The sequence below is a fragment of the Babylonia areolata genome, chromosome 35 (assembly GCF_041734735.1).
Source record: "Babylonia areolata isolate BAREFJ2019XMU chromosome 35, ASM4173473v1, whole genome shotgun sequence".
NCBI lineage: Eukaryota > Metazoa > Mollusca > Gastropoda > Neogastropoda > Buccinidae > Babylonia > Babylonia areolata.
In genome coordinates this window covers 21552149-21564716 of record NC_134910.1, presented here as the reverse complement: position 1 = coordinate 21564716, position 12568 = coordinate 21552149, and the positions used below count along the sequence as shown (strand labels likewise).

The following is a 12568-nucleotide window of genomic DNA, read 5'->3' as shown; positions in this document are numbered from 1 at the left end:
GTAATTGTAGGCTACCACAACAGAGTTGACTGAGACAGAGACGGTTGGTTATAAGAGTTCCACAGTCACAGAGTTCAACTTGCAGCTGACAAGTTACAGAGCCAGAGTTAGATCGGGTCAGCTCAGTTACAGAGTTAGCTGCATGCTTCATGAGCAAAAAAAAAAAATACAGAGCTCAGTGTTTCAACACAAATATAATTAGGTCGCACAGCTGACTGTAAGCCTTGTGTTGCAAGAAAAACAGTTCCATGTCCCAACCAATGAATCACAAGAGTTAAATCATCAAACAATCTAACAATCACAGCACTGAAATCACAGAATCCGAGCAATGAAAGAGTTGCCAAATCAAACCAGGGATCACGCCTTGTTTGTTACACATGAACACCGAGGCAACAAACACAAAGACTTAAGCAGTTAGTGCTGCTTCAAACCTGGTTTGCTTTTTTTTTATTAATCCATCAGTTCAACAGGTGCAGCAGATAACCTCTGTGCTCAGGAGGGTGTGTTAACTCTCTTCTCCATACCGAAGCCATCAGAGACACTGCAGGAAGAAACAGAGGAGGGGGAGTGTGGGGGGCCCAGGGGGGTGGGAGCGGAGTGGGGTGGGGGGGGTGGGGGGAGGAATTTTCACTTGCTTTTCCCTGCTTTTTTGTAAAAAGTTTTGATGTGAAAAGTGTTCCAGTGTGTGTGTGTGTGTGTGTGTGTGTGTGTGTGTGTGTGTGTGTAAGTGCATGCACACACGTGTGTGCAACTGAGTATGTGAGTCTACATCAGTACATGAGTGTGTGTCCGTGTGTGCACATACATGACTGTGTGTGTGTGTGAGAGAGAGAGAGAGTGTGCACAAGCGTATGAACATGTATCAATGAACGTGTAAAACCACCAAAGTAGATCAAAGGACTGTAACACTGAAGAATGTGTGTCTACAGTGGGGTGGAAGCCAAAAGGGTGGATCAAAGGACTGTATCACTGAAGAATGTGTGTCTAAAGTGGGGTGGAAGCCAAGAGGGTGGATCAAAGGACTTTAACACTGAAGAATATGTGTGTAAAGTGGGGTGGAAGCCAAGAGGGTGGATCAAAGGACTGCATCACTGAAGAATCTGTGTCTACACTGGGGTGGAAGCAAAGAGGGTGGATCAAAGGACTGTATCACTGAAGAATGTGTGTCTACAGTGGGGTGGAAGCAAAGAGGGTGGATCAAAGGACTTTATCACTGAAGAATCTGTGTCTACACTGGGGTGGAAGCCAAGAGGGTGGATCAAAGGACTGTATCACTGAAGAATGTGTGTCTACAGTGGGGTGGAAGCCAAGAAGGTGGATCAAAGGACTGTATCACTGAAGAATGTGTGTCTACACTGGGGTGGAAGCCAAGAGGGTGGATCAAAGGACTGTATCACTGAAGTATGTGTGTGTAAAGTCGGGTGGAAGCCAAAAGGGTGGATCAAAGGACTTTATCACTGAAGAGTCTGTGTCTACACTGGGGTGGAAGCCAAGAGGGTGGATCAAAGGACTTTATCACTGAAGAGTCTGTGTCTAAAGTGGGGTGGAAGCCAAAAGGGTGGATCAAAGGACTTTACCACTGACGAGTCTGTGTCTACAGTGGGGTGGAAGCCAAGAGGGTGGATCAAAGGACTGTATCACTGAAGAATGTGTGTCTACAGTGGGGTGGAAGCCAACAGGGTGGATCAAAGGACTGTATCACTGAAGAGTGTGTGTCTACAGTGGGGTGGAAGCCAAGAGGGTGGATCAAAGGACTGTATCACTGAAGAATGTGTGTCTACAGTGGGGTGGAAGCCAAGAGGGTGGATCAAAGGACTTTATCACTGAAGAGTCTGTGTCTACAGTGGGGTGGAAGCCAAGAGGGTGGATCAAAGGACTGTATCACTGAAGTATGTGTGTTTAAAGTCGGGTGGAAGCCAAAAGGGTAGATCAAAGGACTTTATCACTGAAGAGTCTGTGTCTACAGTGGGGTGGAAGCCAAAAGGGTGGATCAAAGGACTTTATCACTGAAGAATGTGTGTCTACACTGGGGTGGAAGCCAAGAGGGTGGATCAAAGGACTTTATCACTGAAGAGTCTGTGTCCACACTGGGGTGGAAGCCAAGAGGGTGGATCAAAGGACTGTAACACTGAAGAATGTGTTTCTACAGTGGGGTGGAAGTAAAGAGGGTAGATCAAAGGACTTTAACACTGAAGAGTCTGTGTCTAAAGTGGGGTGGAAGCCAAGAGGGTGGATCAAAGGACTTTATCACTGAAGAGTCTGTGTCTAAAGTGGGGTGGAAGCCAAGAGGGTGGATCAAAGGACTGTAACACTGAAGAATGTGTGTCTACAGTGGGGTGGAAGCCAAGAGGCAGAAGAGTGGGGCGTGAGGTGGGGTGGGGGAGGGTGTTTGTGTGTGTGTGTGGAGGGGGTGGGGGTGGGGGGGTGAGGAGTATGGGGCGCCACTTCTTTCTTTTATAAATCCATGTGTTGTTGTTTTTTTTAAGGGCACTCAATCACTGAGAGATGCTTTTTGAACTGTCAGTAGGTCGTAAACCCACCCCCAGTTTTACCAGAGGCTGAAATATGGGATCTATCTATCTCTCACTCACTCACTCTCTCTCTCTCACACACACACATACACACACACACGGCGCTCATGCACAGACACACACACACCACTGGCTAATCTCAGCCAAGTCCCCACACCCATGCACGCACCCACCACACCCCTCCACCCACTAGCCTGACACCCCCCTGTCACCAGAACGGCCACCTCCTTCACCTCACACAGTTTTGTACCCAGCTGGTAGCAGTGGACTTTACCACCAGACTGTAAATCACACCTTCCTGCCGACAGCAAGCCCTTCAATTTTCCAGGGTAAATCATGTACCTACCCTCCATGAAACGTCCGCAACAGGAGATCTGATGGAATGGTCGCACAACCAATTTGACAAATATATCCCCAGGCTTTCATAACAGTTTGGGGGGGGGGGGGGGGGGGGGGGGGGGGGGGGGGGGGAGAGAAGACAGAGGGGCAAAGAGAGAGAGAGGGGGGATGTGTGGGGGGGGGAGGGGGAACAGGAAGAGAGAGGGGGAGAGAGAAAACAGCAAACAAGAGACAGCAAGAGAGTCAAAGAGACAGGGGGAAAGAGAGAGGGGTGGGGGGTGGGGGGCAGGAGAGAGAGAGAGAGAGAGACAGAGAGAGACAGAGACAGAGACAGAGAGAACGAGGCAGACAGCGAACAACAACAAACAACAAAAACAACAACAAAAACCAGCAAGAGTGTCGCTGAAAAAGACTGACAGACAGACAAAAAGAGAAAGAAAAAGAGAGACACAGAGACAGACACAGACAAAGACAGGGCAAAAGAGACAGGGGGAAAGAGAGAGAGGGGGGCAGGAGAGAGACAGAGAGAGAGAGAGAGAAAACAAGGCAGGCAGTGAACAAAAAACAAAACAAAGAAAACAGCAAGAGTGTCACTGAAAAAGACAGACAGACAGACAGACAGACAGATACAAAGAGAAAGAGAGACACAGAGACAGACACACACACAAAGACAGGGCGAAAGAGACAGACAAAAGACAAAACCACACACACAAGAGAGACACAGAGAGAGAAACCCTGAAAAAAAAAAAACCAAAAAAAAAACAGGTGTGGAATTCCAAGAAGCCTGCCCAGCTTGCTGCAAGGTAAAACGACAAGAGTACAGCCAGAACAACCCCCTTCACCCACACCATCAACCACACACACACACACATACACGAGCCATGGCCTGCCTTCTTTCAAGCTACAACTTACCTCCACACAGTTAACTGCCTGCCACAGGGCAAAGAGACCGCCTTCTTCCCATTATTCAGACTCATTTACCATAGTCCACTCATTACTAAAGAGGCCGCCTTCTTCCCATTATTCAGACTCCTTAATCATAGTCCACTCATTACTAAAGAGACCGCCTTCTTCCCATTATTCAGACTCCTTAATCATAGTCCACTCATTACTAAAGAGACCGCCTTCTTCCCATTATTCAGACTCATTTACCATAGTCCACTCATTACTAAAGAGACTGCCTTCTTCCCATTATTCAGACTCCTTAATCATAGTCCACTCATTACTAAAGAGACCGCCTTCTTCCCATTATTCAGACTCCTTAATCATAGTCCACTCATTACTAAAGAGACCACCTTCTTCCCATTATTCAGACTCCTTAATCATAGTCCACTCATTACTAAAGAGACCGCCTTCTTCCCATTATTCAGACTCATTTACCATAGTCCACTCATTACTAAAGAGACCGCCTTCTTCCCATTATTCAGACTCCTTAATCATAGTCCACTCATTACTAAAGAGACCGCCTTCTTCCCATTATTCAGACTCCTTAATCATAGTCCATTCATTACTAAAGAGACCGCCTTCTTCCCATTATTCAGACTCCTTAATCATAGTCCACTCATTACTAAAGAGACCGCCTTCTTCCCATTATTCAGACTCATTTACCATAGTCCACTCATTACTAAAGAGACCGCCTTCTTCCCATTATTCAGACTCCTTAATCATAGTCCACTCATTACTAAAGAGACCGCCTTCTTCCCATTATTCAGACACCTTAATCATAGTCCATTCATTATTAAAAGAGACCACTTTCTTCCTATCCTTCAGACTAACCATAAACCATTCATAACTAAAGAGACCACCTTCTTCCCATTATTCAGACTCACTGATCATGATCCATTCATGACTAAAGAGCCCACCTTCTTCCCAAACTTCAGACCCCGTTAATCACAGTTCTTCCCATTCAGATTTTCATTCTTCAAAACCCCTTTACAGCCCAACCACAACCACTGCAAGGTGAACCAGACATATACGTACCTACGCATTTCACATAACTGAAAATGGAGTACCAACCCTGGACCCACAAACTGAACAGGGCCATTTCATCTGTGTTCCCCACCCCCTTTTTTTTCTTTTTTCTTTTCTTTTTTCTTTTTTTTTCCCCCTCAAACATAGCCTTTCACTTGAACCATGTTCATTCAAACTATTGTTGCAGCACAACAGAATGTCTGCCAGACCAGGATCAGCTGATCAGATGCTTGGATGGACCACACAGTCCAGAAAACTAAACAGAAATGCTTGTTGAAGGCCCGCCTGCCCACTGCACAAATAATAATAATACTAATGCAAAGAATAAATAAATAAATAAATATATTAAAAAAATAAATAAAAAAATTGGCACGTAACAAAAAAAAGTTCAGATGGAGTTTGTTCCATTTATGTATTATTTGTTTGTTTGTTTTTTGTTTTGTTTTGTTTTTTCAAAAGTTGAACCTGAAAATCTCATACAAAAAAAAACAAAAAAAAAAGCAAATATTCATAAACAATACAGACATATCTCTACATATATATACAATATGACCACTGCACATTTTAGAACCAACACAAGGTAGGGAAGATGATCACGACACTTACAAACCACACAGCTACAAGTAGCTCGACACATTCACCATCACAGGACAACTGGGTCAAATAGGACATTCACCACCAAAGAACTGGGTCAAACAGGACATTCACCACCAAAGAACTGGGTCAAACAGGACACTCATCACCACAGAACAACTGGGCCAAATAGGACATCCACCACCACAGAACAACTGGGTCAAACATTCTTTGCGCCAAACAGGACATTCACCACCACGAAACAACTAGGCCAAACAGGACATTCACCACCACGAAACAACTAGGCCAAATAGGACATTCACCACCACTGGACAACTAGGTCAAACAGGACAGCATGCAGCACCAGCCCAGAGGGACAAGTAGGGAAGAAAAAAAAAAGAAAAAAAAAAAAGAAAAGAAAAAAAAACAACAACAAAGGAACAAAGCAGCATGTCTTTTGTCTTTAGCCACGAAACAAAGGGGGGTGGGGGGGGTCAAAAAGGACAGCCAGTACCAGCATAGGACAAGTTGGTCAGCTTTTTCCAGGACAGCGATGTCCAGTCATCTGCACGTGCAACACCACCACTAAAAAATATCCATACCCCCAGGAAAAAAAAAAAAAAAATTTAAATGCATCTCCACAACACCAACTGTCGCCAAGGCTTCAAGTTCAACCAGAACATGTGTCATAACTTCTTTCTTTTTAAATATGAAAATAAAATAAGACAAAACAAAATAAAATAAAATAAGAGTCCAGAACTACTTCTTTCTTTTCAAATTATAACATCAAATAAAGTTCAGAACTATTGTAAGCAGAAAAAAGCAAATAAAACTACAAGTTAATAAGAGCTATTGGAAACAGAAACAAATCAAAGAAAAATTTCAAAATCAAAACATTTTTAATTAATTTTCTTTTCTCTACGGTGGGTACATCCATAAGGCATTAGGTACCAAAAACAGCCTTCAGAAAGTTTGTTTTTTTTTTCCCTGTCTAAAGACTTAAAACCCAACTTACATCCTCCACTGTAAATAATATCAGAATGGACGTCTCGGTTATTTATTTACCACATTTGCTGAATATAGGCAAGAAACAGGAAGAGTTTTGTCACTTAAATGTCACAAGAATTTACACTTCATTTCATTAGCAAGGCTGTCGTTAGACTGTTGGATCTTGTTGTATATGTAAAAAAAAATTTTTTTTAAATGAAGAAAAACACAGAAAGAAGCATTCTCTCATAGAGCAGAAACTGCCACTACAATTGCGTAACATGGATCCCAAGATTCTGCAAACACAGAGACATTTTACACAAACTTGCCACAGACATGGAAGCCGGTGGTATGGGCGAGGGGGAGGGGGAGGGAGCAGAAACGGGAGATCACCATGAAAGCAGGGCAACTAGACTGACTCTAGAAAGGCCACCAAATCTTGAGATATATTTTCTGTATTTCAATAGTATAGAACGGCATCCACCCTCAGATTCTCTCACTTCCTAGGTGGACGCGTTGTCTCTAGGCCATCACTCCACATTTAGGGGAAGACCAGAAGGTTTTGTCGTCATCTTTGTGAAATAAATATTTGGAGAAGGTTATGAAGACCCTGTTGTAATATTCAAATAATACTGGATTTGTTCTGCAGATGTTCTACATTTCTAGACAATATTTTTAGAACAACCCATACATGTTCTGTCATATTATGAGGAGGTGATTTCTTTTAATTGCAAAATAAGGAACTAAACTGAAGTATTCTAGCATTTGGAGTTAGAAAAGAGGCTTACACATTGGTCGCCTTAAACTGATACATTTTTCTTTTTTTCTTTCTTTTAAAACACCATGCTCAGAATAATTTCACGAGTCTACATGACAACACATACTGAAAGTCACCTGCTGTGATGTGTTCCATGTCTGAGAAAAACACAGTAACAATGGAGTGTTTCATCAAACTATGGATCGAACCATTTCAGAAGACAAACAAAGTCTTTGCTGCACATATATATACATCATCAGTTAACGGCTAGCTCTCACAGTGACCTCTCTTTCCACAGTCCCCCTTTCGCTCGCTTCCACACCTCCTCTTCTTCTTCTTCTTCTTCGTTCATGGGCTGCAACTCTCACGTTCACTCGTATGCACACGAGTGGGCTTTTACGTGTATGACCGTTTTTACCCCGCCATGTAGGCAGCCATACTCCGTTTTTGGGGGTGTGCATGCTGGGTATGTTCTTGTTTCCATAACCCACCGAACGCTGACATGGATTACAGGATCTTTAACGTGCGTATTTGATCTTCTGTTTGCATATACACACGAAAGGGGTTCAGGCACTAGCAGGTCTGCACATATGTCGACCTGGGAGATCGTAAAAATCTCCACTCTTCACCCACCAGGCGCCGTCACCGTGATTCGAACCCGGGACCCTCAGATTGATAGTCCAACGCTTTAACCACTCGGCTATTGCGCCCGTCACTTCCACACCAATGGTCAGTTTGTGTCAAACATCCAGTGTTGTCACAGAGAGCTGCGGTTGATTCCCCCCAACGTGGTAACATTTAGGAGAGTCTGGACACACTACTTCGCCTAACGAAGGGAAGACCCGAACTTTTGACCTCCCACTTTCCAACCACTCACTTTCCAATCCACTCATAAAAAAAAAAAGAAAAAAAAGTAATAACATTAACAAACCTCACTTTAAGTGGAAAACGTATTTAAAATAACAAACAAATGAAGACTTCAAGATGTATCCTTTTAAGCATTGTACAAAAAAACATAAAACGGGACGTCAGGAGACGACAGAAAGAGCAGCACTGTTGAGTCAAGTACAAAGAAGAAAAGCAATACAACACAAGTCATTTCTTCAGGACACATTTCCCCCTAACAGACTGTACATATGTAGATCCACACCTAACCTCTTCTCCTGCATTTCTGAGCCATAGCCATGACAGTGACAGTATGTCAATCTGCCATTACTGCCATGCCAAATGCAGGGGTCGTCTCAAGGCCGCATCTAATCCCTCCCTAAATAAATCCTAAACTTCTATTCCTACACAACCCAACATCCATAGTTATCAACGACCTCTTCTCTTGCATTTCTGAGCCATAGCCATGACAGTGACAGTATGTCAATCTGCCATTACTGCCAAGCCAAATGCAGGGGTCGTCTCAAGGCCGCATCTAAACCCTCCCTGAATAAATCCTAAACTTCTATTCCTACACAACCCGACATCCATAGTTATCAAGGCTAATTCCCTCTTTCGCGGCTTCCCATGAAGAACGGATCTGTGAACAGGATTTCAAGATACAGAGTACAGGAATCCAACAGACGATCACAACAATAACCAACTGTCCAAACAATTCATTCCTGTTGTACTGAGAGAAGCTGTAAGTGAGAAAAGGAAAACCAGCTCCTTTGCTTATCTGACACTTAACAACAAAGAAAAAAGAAAAAAAAAAGAAGGAATTATAAGTACAAAAACATATCAACAAATTAATATAGAAAAAGTATTTCACAATCCAAAGATTTTGAATGATGAAGGACCTTGTGAACAATATATAAAAAAAAAAAATTTGCATCTGCTATTTGGTCCTTTTTTCCACATATGTATACACGTGCATTTGTGCCCACATACACAAGCACACACACTTGCACAAACACAGCCACTTCACAAGTAAAACCTGAAGCACGTTCCACCCAATCTGAAAAACATCTCACCCGATGCTACTGAAAACGTCTGTCTGGCTACAGCTTAGTTTTCTTTCAAGACTCCAATCCACATTTCACAGACAGCGATCAAAATGCTTCCCCACAGTGTAATACGAAGTCTGTACGGTTAACAAACAGAAATGGACAATTATTCTGGTTGCAGAGCACATGTACTGCGGTTGCGAACAAAACAAACAACAAAACACACAAAAAAGAAAACATTCTACAGCACATAAAAGAACCCCCCCCCCCGGCCCCCCCCTCCAATCCCCCCTCCCCCAAACAAATCAAAACTTTTAATTTCTCTGCTGCCAGGAGCTGCTTTTTCGCTGAATCTTTCCGTTTTGTCTGCGATGACATGATCACAAGTCCAGGAGCCAACACCTGAGGTGGAGATATGGCCACACCTGATGTGGCTCTTCTTCATGTCGCTGGGTTCAGGCTCCGATCAGCTTGGTTGCAGGTGTTCTAGACTTTCTGTCACTCGTTTCTTCTTCTTCTTCTTCTTCTCGTTGCTGGTGCAATGCATGCTGAACTGGGAGAACCGTCACTACTTTTTTGCTGCAGTCTTTTTCTCAAAACTGACCATCCCTCTGACCAAAATGTGACTTCAAACACCTTCCCCACCTACCCAAACTTATGCTTTCCTGTTACACATATAAAGCAGATGTACTGTTATTCTTTTACAATCTGCACCCAACCAGTTCTTACTTCCCAACCTTCCAAAGCCTATGTTTTCCTGCTCAACATATATACAAAACACCATACATCCACATGTAAACCTGCTTGCCATGAACAACAACAAAAAAAAATGGTTTTCTGAAATCATTCATCTGCATCACACTTTAATTTCTTTCACACTACCGGTATAGCAGACTGTTAACCCTAAACCTTCCTCTCCTTGACAAGAGGCACACACATCCTTCTAGCAGCTGATGACATCATAAGGGGGTTAAAAGGGAGGAGGACGAGAAGGAAGAGAAGGAACAGAGAGGAGAGGGCGAAGGAGAAAAAAGAAAAAAACAAAAAAAGAAAAAACCCAGAAGTCATCAACATTTTCTATGAGACAACCATCAAACCAACTCCAGTAAACCTGTCTGTCCCCAGCCCAGATGCTCCGGCACTGCCCATTCATGCACGCTGATGCCAGAATGAGATGAACAGGATTCCAATGATTACTTCATCACACCAACAGAGATCATGTGGGGGGAAAAGAAAACAACAGGTGGGGGACGGGATTGGGGGGGCGGGGGGTGGGGGTAGGGGTGGGAGGTGAGGAAACGACACCCACCCACACACAAAACTTTTGCCAACAAAAAAAAAAACAACACCACAATATTGTGCCACCTAAAAATATTTTTCACAAAATCGCACTTATAAAGACGGGCCCTTGACAGCGACACGAGAAAACGCCGCCGTACGAGTGAAGATCCTTCAGGTTTTCACTTCGTATCTTCAACTAGTTCAAGCTCCAGACCCACTATGCAGTCCTGTCAGTCTACAACCTATGTCCTGTCATACAGTTCTAAGCCTCCACTCACTGACACACATTGCTTACCTGCATGCTGTAGAGTCAGTCCAGATAAATCTGCCCACATATAAAAAAGATTTTTTTTTTTCAAAAATGACAAAATGGACAAAACCTTTGATGAAAACAGAGTAATAAACGCAAAAAAAAAACCCACCAAAAAAACAAAAAAAAGAATACAAATATAAAGTGTGAAAACAAAATAAACAAAGCAAGAAAACACACACCTGAATTGTGAAAACAAACCAAAAATCCAACAACAAACAGTGGAGTGATGGCCTTGAGGTAACGTGTCCACCTAGGAAGCAAGAGAATCTGAGCGCCTTGGTTCTAATCACGGCTCAGCCGCCGATAATCTCTCCCCCTCCACTGAATCATGAGTGGTTGTCTGGATGCTAGCCATTCAGAAGAGATGATAAACCGAAGTCCCGTGTGCAGCATGCACTTAGCGCATACAAAAGAACCCACAGCAACAAAAGGGTTGTTCCTGGCAAAATTCTGAAGGAAAATCCACTTTGATAAGAAAAACAAATAAAATTGCATCCAGGACATTTTTTTTTTTAAATGGGTGGCGCTATAGTGTAGCGACACGCTCTCCCTGGGGAGAGCAGCACGAACTTCACACAAAGAAATCTGCTGTGATACAAAGAAATACAAATTCAAATACAAATTCAAATCGTAAGTGTGAAAACAAACAAACAAACAATGCCAGAAAATAAAATCCTGAAGCGTGAAAACAAAAACAGAAATAAATTTGCAAGATAATAAGCATCTTCCATTTGAAAACTAACAAATAAAACTAAGGGAAATCAAACACACAGAAATTGAGAAACTTTTACTTCTATGACAATGCTAAGAAGAACCAAAAATAGGGGGGAAAGGGAAAGAAATTAAGTTCTTGGCATAAAACAGAAAGAATAAGGAAGAGACAGAAAAGAAAAAAAAAGAGATCTAACAAAGGAAACGAAACAACATACAGATACGCATTCATTCACTCAGCCACACCCACACACCTACACACTGACCACAAGCACACACAAACAAGCTTTCACACAAAAAGCTAAAACTAGCATGCGCGCGCACACACACACACACACACACACAACACAAAGATGACCAGAAACAACAAAAGAACATGGACACACACACACAGACACACACACACACACAGTGCCGAACATACCAATGCCAGGCGACACCACCCGTTCATAATGATAGGGATTGACACACACACTGTCCGCCTTGAGGTCAAAGGCATACTGACAGTACTTGACATGTTTCAGTTCGTTCTTGTGCAGGTCGGGCCATCGCCAGATGCGGGAATAGATGACGTGTGGGAAGCCTTTGCGCCCTGCCACCTGTGGAGAGAGAGAGAGAGAGAGATGTCCAGGTCATTTGCAGTCCAACAAGCTCACCTGTCCATTCGTAGCAAAGTGACAGAATGTTTGACGCTCCCCCCTCTTCCCCCACCAGCCCCTCCTTTGTCTCCAACCCTACCACCCGCATACTGACCTGCTGATGTCTGTCCACAACACCCCATCCCTGCAAACCCACTATACAGACTCCCTTTCAAGTTCTCTCTAACCCTTCCCCTCTCCAACCACCAACCAATCCACACACACACACATGCAAACACACACACACACACATATCACTTCATCAAATCATAGAACATTTAATTAAAAGTCCAGTTGGTATCTACCTTTGATTATGTTTTTGTTAAAATGACTATGCTTAATCCCGTTACAGGAATGTTTGAAATACTTACACTTCACCCTCAATTCAATTTGATCATGCTTAATCCTGTTACAGGAATGTTTGAAAACAGTTATACTTTACCCTCTGTTCAGTCTTTCATAGTTCTTCCTACTCTAACCTCTGATCCAGAAAAAGAGACCTAAAAAAAAAAAAGTGGCAGTCATCCCACCACCTC

General features: G+C 43.1%; 1 protein-coding gene across 1 annotated transcript in view; it reads right to left on the bottom strand.

Moving 5' to 3' along the window:
• LOC143277749 (mothers against decapentaplegic homolog 4-like) overlaps positions 1-12568 on the bottom strand; it is a 61673-nt gene that overhangs the window by 46120 nt on the left and 2985 nt on the right. The window contains exons 2-3 of the mRNA XM_076582653.1: positions 11819-11993; positions 10666-10695 (exon numbers count right to left, since the gene is read on the bottom strand). Of these exons, the coding sequence (XP_076438768.1) occupies positions 10666-10695; positions 11819-11993 (205 nt within the window). The remainder of the gene's footprint in view (positions 1-10665; positions 10696-11818; positions 11994-12568) is intronic.